Source organism: Melanotaenia boesemani, chromosome 16, assembly GCF_017639745.1.
Source record: "Melanotaenia boesemani isolate fMelBoe1 chromosome 16, fMelBoe1.pri, whole genome shotgun sequence".
Taxonomy (NCBI): Eukaryota; Metazoa; Chordata; class Actinopteri; order Atheriniformes; family Melanotaeniidae; genus Melanotaenia; species Melanotaenia boesemani.
Genome location: NC_055697.1, coordinates 30,365,494 through 30,390,708, shown reverse-complemented (window position 1 = coordinate 30,390,708; position 25,215 = coordinate 30,365,494). Strand labels below are relative to the sequence as shown.

General features: G+C 39.4%; 2 protein-coding genes across 3 annotated transcripts in view; both read right to left on the bottom strand.

Annotated features, from left to right (window-relative positions):
- epas1b (endothelial PAS domain protein 1b) overlaps window positions 1–4,448 on the bottom strand; it is a 55,386-nt gene extending 50,938 nt beyond the window's left edge. The window contains exon 1 of the mRNA XM_042009557.1: window positions 4,040–4,448. Within this exon, the coding sequence (XP_041865491.1) occupies window positions 4,040–4,065 (26 nt within the window). The 5' untranslated portion in view covers window positions 4,066–4,448. The remainder of the gene's footprint in view (window positions 1–4,039) is intronic.
- A 9,115-nt stretch (window positions 4,449–13,563) lies between these two features.
- The window catches only part of LOC121655350 (protein kinase C epsilon type-like), a 101,937-nt gene continuing 90,285 nt past the window's right edge, over window positions 13,564–25,215 (bottom strand). For both annotated transcript variants that reach the window (XM_042009933.1, XM_042009932.1), the window contains exons 12-15: window positions 23,227–23,365; window positions 22,054–22,242; window positions 15,520–15,666; window positions 13,564–14,846 (exon numbers count right to left, since the gene is read on the bottom strand). In XM_042009933.1, coding sequence (XP_041865867.1) covers window positions 14,700–14,846; window positions 15,520–15,666; window positions 22,054–22,242; window positions 23,227–23,365 — 622 coding nt within the window. In that variant the 3' untranslated portion in view covers window positions 13,564–14,699. The remainder of the gene's footprint in view (window positions 14,847–15,519; window positions 15,667–22,053; window positions 22,243–23,226; window positions 23,366–25,215) is intronic.

Genomic DNA, 25,215 nt, shown 5'->3' with positions numbered 1-25,215 from the left:
GCATGAAGTGAAATATACAAAACCTTTTCCTCAAAAATGAAAGAAACTATCAAGAAGCAGAGCCTCCTAGCTGCCCGAGGCCTCTGCTGGAGTTCAGCTACTTCATCACTTCCCATCTGTGAAAAGAGCACATTAATCTAACTAAATGTTGTGTTTAAGAAGCAGTAAATCCACTCAGAGCTGCACTTCTAGGACCAGAGCTTCGCTCCCCGACTCTCCCTGCATTCCCATGTCCTGCACAGAGCAGGCTGAGCAGCTGCTCTAAGTGGCGTGATGTTGTGGTTGTCGGAAGGCTGGATTGGCCGGGGGTTAGCACACAAAGGAGGCCTAGCGGTGCTGTGCCAACCAGACCTCGGCTGATAAATGCTGAGCTGACAGGACCTGTCGCGACAGCAGAGTGGCTGATCCTGCATTTTCCTCATCCATCTTTAAATCACAGATTCCTTTGATTTACGTTGATCAACTCTGTCATCTACTTATTTTGCAGCTCTCTGAATTCCCTCTGTGAGCTTGTCCTTGGATTAGTCTTCCTCCCTTCTACTTCAAAGACTGAGGCAAAACAAAGTGGGACACAACAGAGCAACAAAAAAGATGACCGTAAGATAACACAAACCACAAATCAAAGCCTTACAGTCATCTTTTAACTGTTGCACCACAAACACAGGAAGAAGAAGGGCTCAGTTAGGGTCATAGTGCATCATCTGTTAGGTAAAAAGCACCGCAATGGTTACATTTATGGGAAATGTCTCTATCACAGTGCTACTTTTAACATGCTGAATTACCCAAAACATATTATTTCCTATCATTTAAACTTTCTATTTAGAAAACAAAGCTGTACTGTAATGATGGTGAGTGGTCATACAGTCATGTGGTCCCTCTCCCTGCTGTCCTGTAACATATATCTGCCAGGCAGCTGCCCTGGACTGCGACCTTTGGACATTGTTTCCAGAATCACATGCTGAGCGAAGCGAGAGGGGTTCCTCACACGCCTGCAGCTTATTTCTGGTGTCAGTCAGCCGACATGTAAAAATAAAGCCGTTTCATGGAGTCAGCAGCGAGAGGGCAATGTGACGAACACTGCTGATGTGCTGCAGCTGTGACCAAACAACATCACCTGGTGACACAGCGTCTATCACCAGAGGTTTGGCTGAATGTGGCTCAGACTAGCTGAAAACCACATCAAATGTATTTCTGTGATTAGGTATTAATATGAATAATGAGCTGGACTGAGTTTCAACACATCATTAGCTGATCATGGTGACAGTTTTCTTCAAATGTAGGTGCTTCTCAAAGATCCATGTTGTCAACGTGCAGCAATGATCCGTGTTAAAAAGAAAATCTATACTGACTATTTACTCTGAACCGCCATAGATTTCTGCTTTTCCAGACTTGATTTCATCAGTTTCACGTATTTGATGGAGATTTTTTTAATCATTTCTTTGAGCGTTTTTTAAATCCAAGTCATTTGATTAATTTCAAACTGAATAATTTCTTTCATTTATTTTGATTTTTGGCTTTTTCAATGTAAATTAAATCTTCTCATTTGTTTTACTAGAAAGCCTCTGGTTATTTCTGTCAAGCAATAATGTCAAAATTTATTACAAGTTTGCTTGAACATGAATAACTTACTATTGTTTGTTTTGTGACAAAAGAATTTTAAGAATTCTGAGTCACATAAAACTTCTGAATATTTAGGATCCCCTTATTGAGATGTAGAGTTTTTATTTCTAATCTATCTATTTATCTATATATCTATAGCTGAAAAGATTCAATAATGACTAAATAGAGTCATTAGTACATCATAGTGATTAAAAAGTGAAACGAGGTCCTTTTGTTAATTAATCGGGTCACTTTCTACAAACTGTCTGCTGTTCTCAGAAGATGATTTGCTGTTTTTCAAAAGGCCAAATTATTGCTCATTTTAATGTTAAAATAACTGCCACACAAGTTTATTTTTGTCATAAAAACACTTAAATGCTGTTTATTTTTCTCTGAAAAGCATTATGCATGTGGGGGAAATGAGGGATGAAGTTCCCGAAAAAGATCATCGCTGTGCTTTGTGTTCAGGCTCCTTTCAAAAAGCACCATGACCTAAAGCAGCCAGTTGATTTAGAGCCATTCCAGCGAGTTCATCCAGTCGTGTAAACATTAATGAAAACAAACCGAAACATTAAACAACTAAAGGACTAAACTGGCTGCGTGTTTGCCAGGCAGCTGTCATGAATCACACAACTTATCAGAGCAATTATGACTTCCAGGCAGCGATGCTTCAATGAGCTACTGTGCAACACAAATGCACACAACACATCAACAAGTAGAGGGGGGGCACAAAAACTAGTGAACTCTCGCACACTTTCCTCCACACACACCAATGCTTTTCATCTGCAGCCTGGCAAGGGCACACTTGCCAGATGTCTCCTTTCCTAAAATGACCGATAGGCTTCCAGCAGAAGCCGTGAGGAAGCAGCGAGGAAGCAGAGAGGAAGCATCTTGCTCTAAATCCTAACGTCCATTTTTATCTCTTTCCTCGTCTCTGACTCACTTTCAGCCATTAAAGGCCCCTCCTGTGTTTCTGTCGTTAGTCTAAATACCTGCTCTGTTCGTCTTTGGTAACAGAAGAGAGCCACAGAGTCGGACTGGACAGACAAAACGGCGTCATGAAAAAGAAGAAAGCAGCTGATTGAAATCAATTTTCCTCTGAGTGGCGTGTAAATTACAGATTCATTTCATCTGATTTGTATGAAAAACCATCCTAATTAAACAACCAGGGATTTCTTCTTTTTCTGCCCCAACTAAAACCTTTCCCATGATCTAAGTGAGAAACAGAAACAAGAAACATATTAAATAAAGTTTTTTCTTGTGTTTTCCAGATAAGATGTTGATTCTGTCTTTGACAGCTGAGATTAAAGAAGCTGTTGTGGGCACACACATCAAGACAGGCTCGAGCCAGCAAAGCGTTATTACGCAACATTAGGCGTCATCAGCACTGGTGAACAATTAACAACCACAAGAGAAGACAAAGCCAACATTTGTACACAACGCTGTGTCAAAGCAGCAGCACAACATATGCAGGAGGCCTCGGCTCTGTGCTTTCATGGGAATTTGTTTCTTATTCTCCAGATGAATGATGCAGAAAAAAATCTCCTGTTTGACAAAGTGGTTTCAGGGCACATTATGTAACATAAATACCTCATAGCTGTTATTAATTAGTTCACCCAAAGAAATATGCAACAACCATTTGTGTCCTGGCAGGAATCCAAGTGCTGATTAAACCATTAGTAATCAGTAGTAACCAGGTACCTGCAGTTCTGGAAATTTCCTGAGCAGGCAGTCTGATATCTGATCGGTGATTGTCCCATAAAGACAGCCTGGCTTCAGCTAAAACAGGGTCAAGGGTCACTAATGCAGATTATATCCGAAAAACGCTGCATTCTTATCCAGAACAGCTGCAAAACTCATGCAAGTGTTACAAACAGGAGTTATTTTAGAATTAAATCATGCAAAACTGCTACCACATTAATATTCTGCAGAGCATCCTGTCTGAGGTCTGTGGTTTTATGGAAACTTGCAGGACAGAGGAGTCTCCTGCTGAGAAACTACAGCTACCATAAAAATACATAATACCAGCGGATAAACCATAACTGAGTCATGTAGACGAACACCATCAGGGGAAAATTAATGATGTGTTAACAAGTCCTCAGCTTGTAAAGTCATATATATATATATATATATATATATATATATATATATATATATATATATATATATATATATATATATAAATAACAAAGTCAGACTAATAACAAAGGATGTCTAAAATTTGGTTTGTCACCATGGAAACCTTAATTAAATCTTGTTAAATATAATGTTGCATGCATTAGCGCCTCTCAGTCAGACTTACCTTCATGAGTTTAATCAAAATAAGCTTTTAAAGCTGTAGAAAATCTTTACATTAACCTGAAAACAAACTCCGCGTTAAAGCAACAGGTTTCTACTTCTTTCCGCTACATAAACACACATTTTACGCTTTAAATCTCACCTCTTCTTCTCTTTCTCCGCCGTCATTCTTTCGGATGAGTTGGAACTCTCAGACAGTCTTAGTTAAGTCCAACTTGAGAAAAGTTTTAAAAGTGACGGTCAGAAACTAAAGAGCGCAGGTCTGAAGGAGCCTTCTGGATGGTGAACCTCAGAACCGTTCAGCTGAGTCCATGAAGGAGACCGTCCAGGCTGGAAGGGGGTGGCAGGGGGCCGTACAGTCTCAGAACACTGCCGAGGATCGTACAGCCTCTCACCCGCAGAGAAAGCGAAGCTAACCGTCCACACAGCCTGGAAGTGAACGCTGAGCTGCTGCTGTCAATGGAAGCTGCCCGCAGGTCCGCTTGTCCAAACTTTTCCTCGCGCCGCTTTGAGAAGTCCCCGCAGAGGCTGCTCGGTCTCTGACCTGAATGTCAGCTGGCTCGGTGACAGCGAACCGGGAGCGCTGATTGGCTGGAAGCGCCGCCGGGAGCCACCTCTCCCCCGCAGAAAGGCCCCGCCCCTCCTCGGTGAGCTCTAACCTCCTACCTGATGTGGAACAGGTGTGTGTGTGTGTGTGGGTGTGTGTGTGTGTGTGTGTGTGTGTGTGTGTGTGTGTACCCCGCTGTTTACTTCTATCTCGCAGTTAAACAGCGAAGGCATCGCAGTTTATAAGGTGAAAAACTTAAATAATTAAACTCTCACTCCTTTTTTATAAGTAAAACTTTAAAGTAAATATTTCATATTATAGAATAATTTAGGTAAATGTGTTACATCTTATTTTCTATTAAAAATAGAACGAAGCAGTTCAGGTTACAGGTGGTGATTAAAAAAAATCAAATCTAAGTGGCATAAAAAGAAAGTTATGCGAATAAATGTTACAAAGATAAAGTTAAAAATAACAATTATCATGTAAATTTATGTGCTGTAATTTCTTGATCATATTTCCTTTAATTTTTGCTTCATTATTTTACACATCTTTCCCATTTCTGTACTAATTCTCATTCTACAATTTCTTTCAAATTAAATGAAAATGTATTTATTTCTGCATTAGAGCATATAAAACATTACATAACTGTCCAACTCTAACACTCTGTGCTTCTGACTGACACTTCTTATGTACATTCTTGAAGCTGCCGCTGTCTTGCAGCATCCTGAGGCTGAGGAATCGCGCTGCATCGCGTGACAGCTGTACTGTGCTTTATGACAACATGTCAATGGCCAGCGTCTGGATTTCAACACATTTTGGATGTACACCATGGATTATTCAGCAAAGAAGCCCAGCAGGATATTATCGAAAAAGTGAGGAAAAGAATAACAGTAACAGAGTAGGAGATCAGACAAGTGTCAACATCAGACTGACTTTTACTGTCTGCAGAGAGCTCAGAGAAGAGACAGGAGGTGAGGTGGACGCAGCATTGGACTTCGTTACTGGACGCAAAAGTCTGCCAAAGTTCAGTAGTGTTGCTTTAAAATGATGTGATGAATGTACGCAGTTAAGGTTCAAAACAACTGTTAATTCTTCACATTAGAACTTTTTTCTTGCATTTTATCTATTTTATTTTAGCTTTTTTCTGTTTTATTTAATTTCTTTTAAAGTTTGTTTTTAATGCACTTGTTATTGCTTCCTGCACCCCACTGCAATGCTTTTAATGTTTTATATAAAGCAGTTTGAAAATGTGCTTTACAAATAAATTTGCCTTGCCGTGAAGTTTGGGATTCAAAGGACCTGAGTGAAGTTAAAGTGAGGAAAATGTCCGAGTTAAGTGTTAAAATGCACATAAAATGTATTGTGGAAAGCTCTGCTGATATTTTTTAAATGAAGGCACGGTGATGCATCCCATGACTAAGAGTTCAGGAAACCCTGCATGTCCAAATGTGATGCAGCGGAGTCTGACTGAGCGCTGGTTTGTGATAAGTTGGGAGCCTGAACAGGATCCTCACACTCCTGGTCTGGCAACATGATGATCCGTTCATTTTAAACTGGAAGTTGGAACTTTCCAATCAGCTGAAATACCCCCAAAGTCAGGTTTGTTACCCCCGACTCACCAGGCCTGAATTTAACATCCAACATGGCTGCCCTTTAAATGAAAAGTGTGGATAAGAGCAGGATTCTGGGGGTGAGCAGACTCAGTCGTGATCAAGCGTTACTTGTTGACTCTGTCAACTTAAAGATTTAAGACAGATGGCGAGCTGCCTTTCTTTGCTGCTTGAGTAAAATTATCTGACTAACTTTCTCTGGTTTTGTTGCTCTTTTGTGATTCTTGATTGTTTCAGCATTGACCCAGTGATTTCTTTAATCTTTAGCCCATTTGGCACATTTTGATCCTCAGATATTGGTACTGGTAACGCGACCCCTCACTTCAGCTCCAGTCCAGCAATGTTGGGCAGCAGGTTGCTAAACTTTCTTTCAAGAGATCAGGTTTTGTGAAGTAAATTTGGATTCCCAGTTTTCTTCTGTTTCACAGATAATTTTCTGCTGTTGTTGCTGTTGTATGGGAGAAAAAAGACTTGTCCACTGAATTTATGGCATTTCAAAGACTTATATAAACAACAAAGTTAAACTCAAGTCTGTTGTAAAATTAACAAAGTCTAGACATTGCTGCCTTAAAGCCTGGAACCTACCTGAGTAGTACATCTTTCCAGATGTCTGTTCTTCATTGGAGCTTCTACAGCAGTAGTGATGTTTTCAGTATATAAGAATGAAAATGAGGAAGGTTTCCAGGAGTACGGCCAGTCTTTTTCCTTTCTCTGAAGGGGTTTTTACATGGGTGAAATGAGCTGAAAATTGTCCCAACTCAGTGGAAGATCTGGAGAGAAGCTGGTCAAATTCTCAAAATAGTTAGAGAAAGAGCTGCAGAGTTTCCCGTTTAGTACAGTTTGTTTTGTTTCTCCACAGCAGACATTCATCACTGCCACCTGCACCTCAGACTCCTTAAAAGATCTCCTTCCTGTTTTCACCATTTCATGACATTTTCAATCAGGATCAAGGAAAAAAGTTTGGAAAAATTAATAGGATTTTCCCCCTGCTAACCATTAGCAGACCAACATTAAAAAGAGAGCAGTGTTTGCTTTTGAATCCTTTTGCATCAAATTGAGTAAACAGAGGTTCTAGTTTACATTTTTAGTCAGGGAGAAGAAAAAAAAATGTACATTTTTGCTTTTGCCTTTGTTACTTTAAGGATATCTTTGATACTCAATTCTGGTGATAAAATCTGCGAAATGACTCTTAACCATGGAGGCCAAAGGTCCCTTCTGTCCTACAGATGCAGCCAAGGGCTGCAAGGCTGCATTGAAAGCAAGGTTTAAAATAGAAAATAGAAATATCCTTGACAACACGTCAAGGAATGGAAAAGGTGGAAAGACCCAAAAACAGGACTGACAAAGATTTAATATTAACAAAAGACACAACAGAAGACCACACAACTAAGACACAAATGAAGCTTAAAGAACTAACCGGACTGACAGAGTAACCTAATAAACACACACAATGAAGTGGAAATTACTGAAGGAGAACCTGGAGCGGGCCCTGCGATGGACTGGTGACCTGTCCAGGTGTACCCTGCCTCTCACCTGTTAAATGCTGGGTTGGGCTCCAGCTTCCCTGCAACCCTTAATGGATGAAGCGGTCAGATAATGAATGAACGACTGAAACCTGGAGCATATACAGAGGCGAGACAAGGAGCAGGAGTGACTGGAGGCCTGGAACAGGAAGTACAGCAGACAGAATACACAACTCTACAAAATAAAACAGGAAACAAGACAGAGGCCAAAAATGATAAATGACTAAAAACTAAAACCACAGAACAAGAACTAAAACCCACCTAAACCCATGGATCATGACAGGTGTATGTATTTAATAACAATAAGCTTTTTTTTTTAATTGCTCATTTATTTATTTAAGAACAGGGACGAGGCATATTAGTGTACATTTTCATGTAAATATCCAAGATTATAACCAGTGGCTAATTTCTATCTTTGGTCCCTTGGTAAGTAGATGAAAACAGTGAATTACAAAATGCATGGACAACATATATTAACATAAGGATGACATAAGACAACTTAAGACATCAAATGATTGCAAACTAATTATTTTAAGTGTATTTACATCTCTTATTAGAACATAGATTAATAATTCCAATAATAATAATAATGTGTAGGTGTATTTTTAAACCACCGATTAAGACAATCATTAAGGTTATTTATTACACATTTGTAGAGCTGTTTGAATTTTCTGTTAATATTTGCACACTTTCTGGACTTATTAGATCACATTTAGAGACCAGTAGATGGAAATGAAAAGTCTTTCAGGGTTTACTGTCTTATTCTGTTCTTTTTTCCCTAATAATGAGGATGTGTTGTTTCCAGGCAACAAGTGGTGTTTCAGCAGCATCTCATTTCTCCTCTTCATAGCATTTCTGCTGCAGAGTGACGTCAGTAAAGTCTGTGATGGGCTTGCAATGGGGCCTCGGGGTAGAAACTGGGACTGGGCTGTTGAATCAAGCAACTCTGATTTAATCATGAAGTTGGTTTAAAAGATAAACAAACAAACAAACAAACAAAGAAAAACAAAACAACTAAATAAAACCCAGGATAAACAGGATAAGCCAGCTGGTATTATTCACATTCACCCAACTTATTGCATTAAATGACACCAGGGCAGGTTTAACATCATGCTCTGCTCTGTTAAAGCTCTTTGCTTTAAAAAGATTGGGATTGAAGATAAGATTGTCTTTGTAATAATGAAAACCGTGTTGATTGCAGTGGAATGCATTCACTGTTGAACAATGTTGTTCTTTACTGTCATCACTTATCAATCCTGCTGTCAGCCTTAAAACTATAAATATCACAATACATGCCAAGTGAAAACGTCATGAAATGTTCATTTCAACATGTATTAATGAAATACAAGGAATACCCCTTTGTTGTAAATTTTGAAATAAAAAAAGAGACTTCAGAGTCTCCAGAAAAGTCTGGTTGTCTTGGATGAGCTGTATAGATTATTTAAGGGTTAAGATCAAAAATCAAAGTAAATAGGCCGAAGCAGAGTAGCTCGCGTCATAGCTGATGATGAACCCTCCTTAAGAGCAGGTCTGAGCACATTTTCCAGAAGCACAGAAACTGATAATCGACTCTGGTATTTCACATTGTCAGACAAGATTACTGCAGCAGTCAGTTAATCTGCAGGATTCCTGCTGCAATTTACTCTGTACTGTAAGGCCATGATGCTTTAGCATGTGTGAAAGAGTGTATGGAAAAAATGCATGACAAAAAGAAGAATTTCATTCTGACATCATGATATTTAATGCAGTTCAAAAATTATAATACATACACCTTCACATCCTTTAAAAATACAGTACATTTGGCACGTGGCACAAAAAAAAATTAACATAAAGACACATGAAGAGCTGGAAATAACCGAATAAAACCACAGGACAGATTATAAAATAAAGGGAAAAAGCTTCACCAATGATGAATAACATCCACATACAAACATTCTGCACATGACCCGAGGTTTCAGTGTTTAAAAGTTTCAGGATTATAATACTGTTTCCACGCTTTGAAACCAACCTCATGCCAATCTGTGTACAATTTACTTCCAACTGGATCCATCACTGATGTGAAAATCAGTGAATATGAGCGTCTTACAGGAAGGATGTTTTTGTTGGACACGACATTTGGCATTGAGAGTGGAGACCTTCTGGGACAGAATGTTCTTTTTGGGTCGTAGTGGGACAAACAACTTGACATTTTTAAATTAAAGACTAAACAAAGATGCAACAGGCGACATGAGAAAGAGGAGGAGGAGGAGGGGGAGAAGTTTGAAATGATGGCAGAGTAAACATGAAGTAAATTCTATCTGCTCTGCTTAACTTAAAGGGAGTTAGTTTGGTGATATGACTGCTGTACAGAACATCATCTGCCTCCAGAGCTGCTGCTACAGGTTTCATGTGTGTACTGCTACATGTAGTGTGTTACCTATTTCACTTTGGTGGGTTACATGATGACTCATTACTGATACACTGGGGGAAAAAAGAAGGAAGAATCCAAGATAACTCTAATAAGTCATATATGCATTTAACAATTTAGATTTAGAGGAAAACCACTTGATTAAAGAGCCCACACTGTGCTCATTCACAGATTTAAATTTCGGGGTTTTCTACTGAAGTATCACATGTACAAATGAAAATTAAAACAAAAAAGCATTATTATTCTCATAATTCAATCACTGCATCACATTTCACCATCATTCTCTTAAAACATTCAATTTTAGAGGCTGTCTCTTTAAGGTCACACCCCCTAAAGATTGGTCTCCTCTGATTGGTCAGCCGACTGGACAAAGATTTTGAGATTTGAAGCAACTCCCCATTCTTTGTTTGAGGCCTTAGAAGTTATATAATAACTTTCAAACTGTGGAAAATGATAAGACAGCACATAATTTCCCAGAATACTTTGCTCTATTCCAGTCTTCCAAATGGTTGTCCAAACATTTTGGACATTTAGTTTACACTCTTGTGAAAGAAGCAAATTGAAGTCCAGACCTGGTTTGTACTTAGATTTTTTGTAATTACAGCAATATGCAAAATAACACATTAAAGGACATCTGTGCTCGTTCCTTTTGATGAACCGGTTCCCACAACAAATGGAAACCACAGAGCGATCTGTAACGACTGCAGTGCTCCAGTCTGGTTCCATAAAGGCCGCCTCACATTTCAAACGCTGCCTCCAGGTAAGTGTACAGATGTCTAATCTGTCTTCCATTTTGTTGACCATGGCATGTATTTGTAATGGGAACAATGAATCAATCAGTAATACATTAAACTTTACTCACCGCTTAAAATATGTGATATATTACCTTAAACCATCCTCTCTAACAATACAACGACTGTCTAATCACACTATTTCTCATCTGCTTGTGCAGGTCTTAATCATGAATCTTGAGATCATGTGAACGCAAAGTAGCCTTGGAAGCAGTGGTGTGTTATCCAAAACATGAACAGTCTTTAGTCTTTAGACAAATGACGTGTCTCATAAAAAAGAAACTGAAGACTTTAGACTGGGTTAAGGTTAGAAATCACTTTCTCACTGATATGTTAGAATGAATTTCTCTGAATTGAAATGAAATCAAATTCAGTTTAACATACTGTGGGATGGAGTCAATTCAAATTCATTCAATGAACTGAATAAAATCCTTAAATTTGGAATTTTGTGCAAGCCTGATAAATGGTATTTTATTTTAGAGCTCAGTGGAGGCAGAGTGTTCTCTTTTGGTCTATCTGTAGTAACTAATTATCGTTATAAAAACAGCAGCTCAGTTTATATCTAAAACAAGGAAAAGTACATGTATCCATGAAGCACTGATTAAAAAATATCTTTGCAACCAAATGAAATCGTACCAACTGCACCCACTTTCATGCTGCATATAATTACATCCCACATTTCCTGGGATGTTCTGCATCAATAATGTTGCTACTGTTGGTTTTAGTTAACATTGTTCTTATAAATAAATTCTCTCTACTTAAATAATTCATTCCTTTTGTTTCTGTGCTTCAGTCAGTCATAAAATACGAGCCAAAGCATTATGTTTTCCACCTGCTGTCACAGTAAAGTCTGGTAGACGTTCTTCCAGGCCGTTATGTTCTCATCATGCTACGGTAAATACTGCACGAGCTGTGAATGTTCACATCAGTGCTGTAAAACTAAAAAAAACAGGCTTCACTAATGCAGGATGTTTGCACATGAAATGTAATCCGGTCTGGCTCTAATGTTTACATGTTTAAAGCAATATTTAAATGTTTTCTGTGGAATTTTTCTCACTTTCCATGGCCAAAAACTGAAACTGTGAAATAAGACAGAAGGAAGGTGAGCGGTAGCGAGGAGGGAACAAAGAAGGAAAACATAAAAGACAAATAAAATATTGCACATGGAGTTTTATGGAAGATTTTTGGAATCTTTTCAATTCAGTACAGTCTGACCTGCAACATGGAAAAGGAGGAGGAGGAGGAGGAGGAGGAGGAGGGTCTGTAGACTTTCTGACCAGGTGAGTGTCACGGAAATCATCCACAGGACATCCAAAGACAGCAACAAGACGACGATCCAGTAAAAACAGCTCAACACAAACATAAAGATGCTTTAAATAAAACTAAAACATGACAAGAGCAGGGCTCTCTGCAGATGTAAACACACACACTGCAGAGGGAATACATTCAGTTTAACACCCGCCAACGCAGTCTCCTCCATCACCAGTCAACGCTCCTGTTTGGTTTGTCATGTTAGGGGCTGCAGGTCCAGTACTTTAACTGACTACAGTTACTGCACACACACACACACACACACACACACACACGCACGCACACACACACACACACACACACACACGCACACACACACACACACACACACACACACACACACACACACACACACACACACACACACACACTTCTCAGCAAGACAGTGGTCAGAAAGTTGTTTAAGGAGTTGACCTGGGGCCTGTACCATGAGGCAGGATCCATATAGACAATCATTTTGTTACCCAGTTCAAATGAGATGTTTTACTGGTTATGGAACCAGTTAGGTAACCCATCCTCATCAATAAGGGATAGTTAAAATGACAACTTTGTATTTCAGTCAATTCAATTCATGTGCAGTGGATGTAATCTTGAAGTTTGTAAGACAGTTTTAATCGCAGTATTTTCCCAGTAATGGTGGTTGTTTCCCTTTTTCTTTAAGCCCTGTTTCCACCAATGGGGGAGGATTGGGATGTATTTTAATGTGCTTCCACACTGGGAACTGGGAAGGGTACCCTAATATCCGACCCAACCCAGTTTTTTGGGATCCAACCCAAAAGGGTGAGGCTTGACACACTGCAATCCGTTGATTGGTTAAAAAAAAAAGTCACCTCCCGAGCGACCTGGCATAAAAACAAAGCAGGAACGGCTCCTCTTTAGAGCAGCAGATTTTCTTTTTGTTTTGTTTTTAAATCTTCATTTAAAAATGGTGCTCGAAGCACCACCAAGAAGAAAACACACAAACTGTTGGATGACTGCTGTTCTCCTCCTTTGTTTCTGGGTCCTGTTTTGGTTCTATTTTAAGTTAGGCATCAAGCTGCGATGGCGTCATGCTGTTACATAGCCGAGGCATCTATCGCTATCCAGCTGATACTCCACCTCTCAGGTGCAATGAGATGACTGTTCACAAACCACACCTGCACCCTAACCATCCCGTCCCGTCCGGTTCTGACCTGCACCCATTGGTGGAAACGAGGCTTTATATGTATATATGTGTATATATATATATATATATATGTATATATATACATATATACATATATATATATATAAATGCTGTTTTATGTTTTTCTTTTTTTTAGATAATGTGCTCAGCTTATAATAAGACCATTAAAACAAAGGCCCATTTTTTTAATTATCTCGTTATTTCAGAAAAACCATACAGCCTTTTTTTGTTTAATAATTCACAAAAACAAAACCTTTTTTTTCCAACTGAATGCAATATGCTTCTGTATATTAGAGATTAAAAAGACAAGCTTTAACATAATTTGTTTCTGTAAAAGAAAAAAATAGAAGAATTTTTCTCTACTAAGATCTATTTCTCAAAGACACCCTTCATTTAGTGAAATGGTCAGGAGATGGTGCTTTCATGTCACATCTCTTATCTTCCATCATGAGTTGCCATGGTGATACATCTCAGTGAGAAAAACCCAGAATTCAATCTTCAATTTTTCCCTCTTCGTCAGATCCTGCTTCAGAGTACGGGCCCCTGGCAGCTAACAGTTACTATTCAGATTTCAGATTTTCTTGGACGTCACTGGACAAGTGTCAAGTATCATATTCTATTTAAACCTGCTTGTTAACACTAAGTATACCTTCCCAAAACAATGGACCCTTCCAGTGTTAAGCTACAGTAGGTCTGTTAGCTGACAGCTAATGGTACCATTTGGTTTTAACTGAAGAGCTGGATCATCAGTGTCAGGAGATAACAGGCAGAGCACAGCCTTCTCTCTACAAAAGTTAAATAAATACTGAAGTAAAGCTCAAAATGCAGATGTGCTGCTGCTGTGGTTCTAAGATAAATTTTTAAGTTGCTAATTTGACAAAAGCTGAGACCAAACTTCTCATGTCATCATGATTTAAATCCTTATATTCTTGCCTCTCCTTGTCTTGTTTCAAAGTGAATGAAGTACTTTTCAAGCCCGTTTTAACTTTAAATACAATAATTGTTTCATTTTTTATTCACATACACGTTTAGGGAAGAGAAAACATTCTTGGAACAGAAATGACAGGATACAGCACATCGTATTACGGAATGAAAGTCTCTTTGTCGAGGTAAGCAACAACGCATGCATGCACACATTAATTTTCTCTCACACACACACCAGCAGCCGCAGATGTGTCCACATCTCATCGGGTTCTGTTCAGCATCAGAACATCTGGAGCAGCTGTAAATTCTTACTGAGACTGACCTGCACGCACATGCTGTCGAAGCAAAATGGTGAAATGGTCTGCGTCTGAACTAACCACAAGAACAGAATCCAGGATGAGAAATGCAAACGATCTGGTCTACCTCCTGCAGCGGTTGAGGAGGCTGTGTTTGTGTTTGTGTTTGTGTTGTTGAAGGTTGTTGGGTGTGGTGTGTTTAACCTGTGTGTGTTTGTCAGTGTGCATCTAGGCTGCTGTCTCATCTCCAAAGTAGGAGAATCCTTTGAACTCATCTTGGTTGATTTGCTTGATGATGCTGTTGTCCACCGGCGTCAGGACAGGTTCTTCACGCGTAAAGTCCTGGTCAAAGTTATTCACATCCCTTTTGGTTTTCTGTAAGAAAAAACAATAGATAATGTCTCATTTGGTGGATTTCAGCCTGTGGACCTTTGATAAATACTTCTCAACAACAAGATAAAGAGCTCTTCCCTCTGTAGAGAAGACGAGGTTGTTTGTACAGCACATTTCAGGTATAGGACAACTTGACATAACACGTTAAATCATTACAGCAGGGCTGGTCAGCTCTGGTCCTCAAAAGCCACAGTCCAGCAGGTTTTAGATGTTTCCCTGCTCCAACAAACTTAATTCTAATTAAATGACTCTCTTCAACACCCTGTTGTCAAGTGCAACCCAAGCGTTGACCCAAAAATCTGGATCAGGTGAGCTGCAGCAGGAAACATCTCGGACCTGCAGGACAGCAGCCCTGGAGGACCGATGTTGGAATTATGAGAGAAATGAAATAAAAACAAAATAAAAATTTCACTCAGTCTGGTCCTCCTGTGTTAACCATAAATCTCCCCAACTGTCTACTGTTTTATCATCACATTTGCTGTTTCCGATGTAAAATTAGATCAAGTCCTGATTCTGTAAATTTTTTTATTTGTGCACATCACCACTTAAGCAGTTTGTTGTGCTCACCGTGCTTGTATAAAAATATTTAAAGTAACAAACAAAGATTTGCAAAGCATGAAAAACTGAGGTGTGTTTCTACAGCGTGCAAACTCACAATGCGAGGTCTGAACGGCGGCTTGAGCTTCCTCTGCTCCAGCATCGTCCAGTCGATCTCTCTGAAGAAGGGATGGAGCTTAATTGCCTCCTCCAAACCCTGAGCCACCACGCAACCCAGACGCTTGTTAGGACTCTTCGTCATGAACTGATAAGGGATTTTAAAAAAAGGAGAAGAGTAAAAGAGGAAAGAGAAGAGAAGGGTTGATATGAATATGAAGTGTAAGATGTGTGTATGATTTAGTGGCATCTACAGGTTTTATCCTCCACTAACATTTTCTTTTCATCATATCAAAAGCCTCTAATAAAAGCACACAGCCTATGTTTGGCTTTTTGTCCTGGACTGTGAGGTTAAAGACTTGCAATATATTTAAATGTGAACACATTAAGTCACATTTTGTACTAAATATGAACACAGATGGCTTTATGGCAGGATAATGGGCTTTTATGATGTAAAAAACCATTCTGTTTACCATTTAGCAACTCCTCTTGCACATGCATTTGTGATTTATTTATCCATGTGAACCATAAGTACTGTGTAGTGTGCAGCCTTAGTGATTTTGAGCCTGTGTATATACTCCCTTTCTTATGTTTTCTAGTTTTCTTATGCTCCTGAGGGTGGGAGAGTGTTAAAATAACGATTTGCTCCAATAATAGTTTTCTTATCCTTTCCTTTGTGTCTATATACATGCTGTGTACAACTGATGCTCAATAAAAAATAAATAAATAAATAAAAAACAAAACAATTTTGTTCAATTTGCAGCTTCTAATTTGGTCCAGAGCAGGCAAGTTTAATTATATTTTCCATTTCAAGACAAATCTATTAATATGTTTCCATTTGTCTGAAGGACATCATGTTTCCTCCTGATTACTGCAGCTGATAACTCAGAAACTAGCAGGAAGCAGTTAAAATCATTTGTTGCAAATAAAAAACAACCACGTTGAGAGAATTTAAGGATGTCACAGAGCAGCAGCGTTTGCGACACTGACGCACTTAATCTTTATTTACTAATAACTCAAACTCAGGTGGACTTTGACTTCACAACATGAGAGCTAAACTAAACTGAGCAGCAGAGGATATTTTGCTGGTTTCCTCCACAATCCAGATTCATAGGGCACAACAGGATTTAAGATCCACACGTCTAAACAGAATTATTCAGTCTGAGTAAATTTGGTCAAATTTTTGTTGAATATAAATATTTACTTACTTTTCATTCTAAGTGAAAATTAGCAGCTTATATTAATTTGATCTTGGCTAGCTCTCCACAAAAAAATGTATCTGGAATTAAACTAAACTAAAGAAAACTAAAAGTACATCATTAATCCTCCGAGGAGAAATGATGTAGTTTTTTTTTTTTTTTTTTTTGTTCTGGAGGGTGATGGCTGCCATCTTTCTGTCTTGAAGCTACTTGAAGAAGCCTCTGACTGAACACACCATTCAGAAGCTTCTCTGGACAATCATCTCACGCGTGCAAACCTTTTTTTCTTGAACATGATATCCCCCTCTTGACCCCCTCCTTTTAGCTTTCTGCTAACTCCTGCACATACAGGCTTAAATAAGCGTATAAAAACACGCGAGTCTGGGATACAATTCTGTCGCTTTTTCTTTGTAAAAACACAAAATACTGCATTCTCTGTTTTCCTTCCGTGTCCTCGTTAGATGTTTGAGCTTCTCCATTTCAAGATGATTTTTTTTCATGAAGCTTTCGAGTGAATTGGGTCACAAAAAGGTTAATTTCTCGAGGCTTCATGTGGACAACCAACCCTCTTCCCATTTTTAACATTTTTAACTTTAAGATGATACCCTATTAAAACCATGTGTTTTGTCTCCCTTTATTATCATGCTTGTGCTTGTAAGTAAAAAGTGTACATAAGAGTATCTTGGCTAATGAATATATTCAGTGACATGTGGTAATAAAACACACTGTGAATCTCCTGTTTTTCATCAATATTTAAGTTATATTGACAGGGTGCAGTTATGAATGGAAGTTAAAGTGCAACAGATGTAAGGGGATGTTTTATTAGTTTCTATTAAAAACTATATGTAACTGTGAGGAAATTTATTTGGCTTCATATTTGTTTATACATCTCAGCAAAATTCGAACCACTTCCTGAAACTTCGAAACTTCGAACGTCGTCGATGACTCCACTCACTGTAAACGAGACAAGCCTCAGTATGTGCTTCACTCAGTGTGGATTATGTTTAGTTCAGCAGCATGGTATATAAAATGATTTAATATTAGCTGTTTTTTTTGTTTGTTTGTTTGTTTTCTCTTGAGGGTGGGGGTGGTGATACAAAAGCTCTACCTCTCTCACAAACTGTTGTTGAACACAAACCCTTGAATTCTCCTCCGCCATCCAAACCTGGAAGTTCTTCTTTAAGCTTTAAGCTCGAGCCCTCAGAGTGGGACTGTTTCTTAATCCTGCTTACAAACATTCAGGCAATAATTTTTCAGTTTTTGTAACTTCTTCCTGTCTTTCATTTAACGTGTTCAACAAATCTGCAACATAGAAATATTTTCAAGATGTTAGACTCATCCAGCTGTTCTTTTCTACAATAAAGGCCTGCTTTAATCTTCCTATAATATCATTTGTAGTTTCCATCCCTGTGGTTCCAGCATGAATAAGGATCTGCATTTTTTTTTTTTTTTTTTTTGGCCCCCTTCTCCTGGGAGGATTTCGTTTGCTCGTACAGGATCCAAATCCCAATTCAGCTCTCTGCTTTGAGCTGGAATCTGCTATGAAAGCCAGAGCCTTTTGATTTAATCCATGTTACTCATTTGCTGTATGTACTGAGCTAACAGCCATCAGGAACATTAGGCACCTGAATGTTGTTGTTGCAAATAAAATAACTCTCGTTCATGTTTTGTTGAAACGAGAACTTCTAGAAGTCGACATAAAACGTGAATTCAGGAAAAGATCTTCAAAGTGGCGTCAGCATTTCTGCGATAATGTTCTCATGCACTACAACATTAGTGTTTGTCATGTGGCTTAAAGTCCTCCAGCTGGACGACATAGCCAATCAGAGTCCAGAGTTCCGGTCAAGTGACTGGTCAGGGTCCAAGACACTGTCCAACATAAACACACACACTTTCCCACAAGGCTTTGCAGTCAAACTGCACCAACAGCCAAGGTAAACGCAAGGCTTGTGATGGAAACACTGCATGAACAAATATACAAATGGAGGAGTTTCATCACACACACACACACACACACACACACACAAACACACACACACAAGGAAACACAACACAACTAAAGTAAAAAGAGGGATTATCTCATGTTCAGGAAACACACATTAACACTGAAAAAAAAACAAAAACAAATCTTCACTCACATGTGACTAACTCAGAGAACAGGAGGCCCAACATGATCTGGAGATAATTTTCAACCAGTAGTGACCCGCAGGTCTGAAAGGGCTGGAGGAGAACAATGGAGCCTGGTGCTGGTGCCAGTTTGGAACTGGTTCAACTTTGCAACTTTCCAAGAACTGATTTTAAACAGGCCAGAGAGTCACTACAGAACCACATACGTCACTGAGGCCCCAAGTCTTTCCAGCAGGAGTATTTTTTATTTGAACAGTGCTTGACATGAAAGAGGGCAGAGAGAGGACGATGTGCAGCGAGGGACCACCACAGGCCGGCGTAGGTGCCAGATGTGCTCGGGTAGTCAGATCTGCTCAGGGCCCTGCATCTGCCGACGACGTCCCAGTAAGTGATTGGTTGAACGTTGGCACGATTACGTGGAGGATTGTGGTTGGTCACATTACAGAAGTAGTTTTTGTGGGTTTTGTAGTTCTTCTTTGTGGGAAACATGGATGACTTCTACCTATTGAAAGAGACTTACCACACACTGCCCATCACCTCTAAAAGTTCCGAGAGCAGAAAGGTCTCCGTTCAGAAGGCATAAAAAAATTACACAATTAAAAGTAAGTAATAGTGTGACTTAACGTTAATGTTAGAGACTATTTAATTAATATTTGCAACATATGAATGACATTGTGTTTCTGGAGCTTCATTTATTCACAGCATTAGCAGTTAATACACATACACTCTAAATGAATGTTGTTTTTTTCCTGCTATACTAGATGAACAGCTTCACTACAACTGCCAGGGCAAGCTTTGCTCGGTGGTGTTTCAAGCGCATAGTTTGCAATGTGTTGAGCAGATGCCCCCCGCCTGCCCTTGAAGCTACACATCCACTAAGGTGCTATTAATTTCTGTTCAGTGGGCTAGTTTGTTGCCATGCAGCTCCATGTTTTAATATCCACCATTATTGTTAACAAAGAGACGTGCTGTTGCCTTAGAAATCAGACAAGTTCATGCATTCAGTGGAGATCCAGCAAGAGCTGGATCATAACAGTGGCAGGATTAAGGTGAGCATTGTGGTTTTTATTGCTTGTTTTTATTTATTAGAGGTTTTCTTTAATTATCTGGTTTTGATATAGTTTTATTTATATCTATGGCATGTGTTTTTTATTTAGCTTTTACCTGGTTTTAATTGCATGCAAAGTCACTTACTTTTAGCCTACAGACTGACTGGGAAAACTACTTGTACCTGTGATGGAGTAACGGGGCTATCAGCAGCCAGAGTGAGCAGGGCCCAGAAGGCAGTACCTGGAAATAAAGGAGGACCTGTGACAGGAAAACAGGGCGATGATACAACTGAGGGTGAAAGAGGTTGGAAGCAGTGCAAAGCGAACTCAGAACGTGGACGAGGGAGCGGAACACGGCGGAGACGAGGTTACACTGCGGAGGAAAGAAGGACGGTGTTGCTACGCTGAAGACACGCAGAGGCAGAGCAGGAAGTTCTGCCTGGTGTGTAATTATGGATCAGAGCCTTAGCAACGCCTGTCAAGGAAAGGCTGTCATGGTTTAGTGTGCAGACGCAGCGTACTGGCAGAACTCTCCCGTCTAATTCAGAAATCCAAGGTGGGGGGATAAGGATCCCGGTAGCAGGGACCATCTGGACCTCTATGCGCTTTTATAGTGAAAACTTTTTAGCCTCCCTGATTTTATCATTTTTCATTCCTTTTATGACTGAGCTTACATTCTTACTGGTCTTATAAGTTTATTTGGTTTAATAAAACGTTAGTAAACACAAGATTTTAGGAGCTCTTTGCTTAACTCCTTGTGGTTTTACTGTAAGAAGCAGCGGAGATCTGCCATGTTTCCCCTGGTGTTTGTCACAAGTATTCAGTCTGTGTTTGTAGTGTGACATCTCTTGTAACAGAAAGCTACAAACAGTCGATGCAACACCGTCACAACGCTCACTGCAAGTGCTCAACTACCGCAGGCGTTAGCATCTACATGGAGCAGACATCCAGGACAGTTGAGGGCCATTTATGCTCCCTTTTCATATACGTAAATAAGTATGTCTGTTTCAAACTTCACTGCTCTCTTAAGGTCCTTTATGCTCAATGCAGAATACAGATATGCAGACTTTTGTGTGTTGAGCAGTATAGCTGACATGCAACCAGAAAGGAACAAACCAGAGACAAATGGAAGTGTGAAGGCTGTGTATGACAACATAAAGGAGCAGAAATGGGAGCATCAAATCAATCCGAAAATACAGTTTACAGTCTGCAGGAATGTGGGTGGAGTTAGTGCAGTGATTCATCCCACCATATGGATCTGTATGATCTTAGTTTGTTCATGTTTCTCATTTTCTCCAAAAACAGTTGCTCTCTTTTATCATCTCCTCTTCTTTCAGATTTAACTATGCTGACCAAGTTTTTAGATTATCAAAACAAATCTAACGGCGAGCAATCCAACATGGTGTGATCTACTTCTGCATGCGCTCTAAAAAATTGGTTTGAGTTATAGTTAATATAAAGTACTATTTCACGTTTCCTGGTTTGGTGATGGGGCTGTACTTTTGTGGATTTAATGAACCAGAAAATGACACTTTGAACCATCTGAAGCAGTTGGGACACTTTTTTGTGTTTCCACATGGGAAAACTGCAAAGGGTACCATAATATCCGACCCATCCTACGTTTTTGGGACTCTTCCGTTGGGATACCAATCTACCCAATTCAACCAAAAAGGGTGGACCTTGACACACTGCAATCAGTTAATTGGTTGAATTGAAAGTCACTTCCAGAGCGACCTGGCATAAAAACAATCAGGAACGGCTCCTTGTTTAGAGCAACAGATTTTCTTTTTGTTGATTAAATCTCGGTTTAAAATGAAGCATCATTCTGTGGATGTTCGTACTTTCCTCGGAATCATTGGGGAGGACGGTCCAGAGAGAACCTAACGTGGCCCTTCCTAAACTAAATGTTTTGGTTATACTTTAAGGAAGGCGTCACACTGGCGTCATACTATTACATAGCTAAGGCCTCTATCACTATGCGGCTGATACTTGGCCCAGTTGTTCAGGTAAGGTTATGGTTGGCTGTGGAGATGACTGTTTACAAACCCACACCTGAACCGTCCTGTCCTGACCCACACCCTTTGGTGGAAACAAGGCTATATTGAGGTTTGAGACCCTGAAACACTGTGAACAAAACAGAAAGTATCTTGGAACACAGACCGCTCGAAGGATGGACACGGCCTCCTTGCTGAGCCAGACTGGATAAAGGACGTCATCATGGAGGATGGACTCGAACAGGTCGTCTTCGTTGTCGGCTTCGAATGGTGGCTGTCCCGCCATCATCTCGTACATCAGTACCCCCAGAGCCCACCAGTCCACTGACGGACCATAATCCAGCTCCTGAAGGATCTAATCACACAGAGAAATAAAATTATTAAAAGCATATTTTCTAAAATTTTTCACAATTTCTACAAAGAAGACAGGCTAACAAATTCAAGATTTTAATCCTACCAACATGTTTACAAGAAAAAATATTCTGTAATATGAACTCCAGGCTGAAAATCGTAATCTGATGGGCAACATTGTGATGTCAGGTCCAGTTTAGGTATTGCGAAACCATCTTTCTGAGAGGCACAGGTCTGAATCATGTTATCATGACTGAATATAACAAATGTTAAGGTGTTAAAATTCATCCACATCACACATGATTTAATTATTTTTATCTTTGAAATGTGATTTTTTTTTTTATGTTTTTTTCTTTTTAAATTACATCTTAAACTCTTGTAAGTTTCACTTTTTTGAGTGTAGCATGCAAACAACTGTGGGATTGTCCAATCCTGGTCCTCAAAGGATCCTATCCTGCTAGTTTTACATGTTTCCCTGCCCCAACACACCTGATTCTTTACACTGGTCTCCGGTTCACTACAGAATAGATTTTAAAGTCCTGCTACTGGTCTACAAATCACAGTTTGGGTCCAGAATACTTACAGAGTATAATCTGAGTCGGACTCTCAGGTCTACCGGTTTGGGTCAGCTGATAAAACCCAGAGTTCAGAGTAAACATGGAGATGCAGCATTTAGCTGTTATACTGAATTAAAATGGATCAAACACCCAGTAGAGGTTAGGTTAGCCCCAAGTGTAGAGACTTTTAAAAACCTAGGTTAAAAACATGTTTCTTTTTCTGTATTTTAAATTTTATGCAGTGTAAATACAAGAAGTCTTTAATTTTTTTTATTAGTTTTAACTTTTTTAATCTGTTCTTATTTATTTTAAGCACATTGTTGTCATACAACCTTGATGAAGGTGTGAAGGTATGAAATAAGTTGTATAAATAACCTTGCTTTGCTGAGTCAAGTCAGTCTGGCCTGTGTACAAGCATATTTTTTTGTTACCTCTGGTGCAATGTAATCAGGCGTCCCACAGAAGGTGGTCGTGGTGACTCCGTTGAGGATTCCTTCCTTGCACATCCCAAAGTCGGCCAGCTTGCAGTGGCCGTCTGCATCCAGCAGAATGTTGTCCAGCTTCAAGTCTCTGCAGAGCAGACAGGTGGTGTAGGGAAAAAGGAGCACAAACGTGAGAATCTTTGCCTCTCGTGTACGCAGAAATGACACTAACACGGATGGTTAACTATAAAAAAAAAGAGTTGAGGTTTTTGTACAAATGGCTGCACGAACTCTTTATTTACCCTGAATGTTTCAGTTTAATCCAGATCTCATGTGTTCTTATGTGATGGATGCTTCTCATTAAAGACCACATGTTTGAGAGAGGGGTGGAATTCAGTGTAATAACCTTCTAAAATGTAGCCAAATCCTCACAGGGTCTTTAGTCATTACAGGGTGAAATATACAGCAGGAGGATGGGAAGGGGCTCAAAGGAGAAAGTTGAGGGTGGAACGATATGAAGAGGGAGAGACAGAGAGCGGTCTGAGAGATAAGAGCTGCGGTGTTGACAGATGACAGGGCCGCTCATGAATGCAGCCGCTCTCAGCTTGATGGTTGGTTGCTAGAAAAATGTCAACATCTCCTTGTTGCAGCCATTCAGCCCGAGGTGTTTTCAGAAAGTACAGCCGCCCTGAGAAGCAGGAGAGGACATGGAGCGTGCATGCGTCTGAAGTCCAGAGGTTATGCAAGTGTTCTGTTTCTGTAAGGCCCAAAAATAAAACGTTTAAAAAAAAGCCTGTTTCACAACAGTGTCTGAGCTGCTGTGATTGGCTGATGGAAAGTTTGTTCCTTTTCTGTCCCATCACGTTTAGCTTTGAGTCTGTAACCTTAAAAACAAACAAACAAAAAAAAATATCCTGATTAACAGCTACTGCAAAACCTAAATCTGTTTTACAAATATTATTCCTGTTTTCTAAATCTAATTCTCAATTAAATTCCTTGATTGATCCTAATAAAAATGACCTTAACCTACCCCATCATTTCTTTATACTTTGCTGTGTTGTAAGCTTTTAAGTGGTCCTGAGCAACAGTTTTTCAGCTTGCTGAAGCTTTCTCTTTGGGCATTTTCTTGTTTTTGACCATTTTCAGAGCAATGTGTCTTTTTGTTTGTTAACCCTCTCAACACTAACCTTTGAATCCTTCAAACATAAAAAAGTCTCAAAACTGAAGTAGTTTTGTGTTGACGCATAACAAACAAGAACCAATGTTAAATTGGGTCTTTAGGCTCAGTCATAAATTTAGGCATTTATTTCTTTGGACATTTCTTCAGCTGCATCTTTGAAAAACAGTAAAGACAAAACAGTTTGACAGACAATGACAAGGTGATCCCCAAAGAGATGTTAGCTTAAAACCTGTCATGGTGTGCAGTGTGTCCTTTTTTTATAAATACAGATTTGAGTAAACTGAACAAGTGGAAGACCAAAGAATAAATGGCAAGCCTAAAAGAAATCTACAGCATCTGAAAGTGATGGCCTTCAGAACAAACTAAGCAAAGTCCTGGCACTATGGATGCATCAGAACCTTCAGATCCATCCATCTACTATTGGCCGAAGCCTCATCAGAAATAGTCGCCAAGGAAATGAAAAAAGCCATTCTTAAAGTGTAACTCAACCCTTTCTTTTTGCGTAACTCCACACACTTCAATATTTTGAAAAATGCCCGAAACTGCAAAGGTTGGGGTGGGAGGTGTGGGGTGATCAGCGAGCAGAGAGCGGGCGGGTCGGGATACACAGATAAAAATGATTGACAGACAGCATCTCAGCAGCCACTGGCAAGATGCAAAGTGAGATTCACAAAATATGTATATTTAGGTTGTAGATATATTAATTTGGAAAACTATGTAGTATATGGATATTATGTAGTAAATAGATATATATTTGCCATCAGTGTATGAATGTGTGTGTGAATCAGTGATTGTGATAAATGATCTGATATAATCTA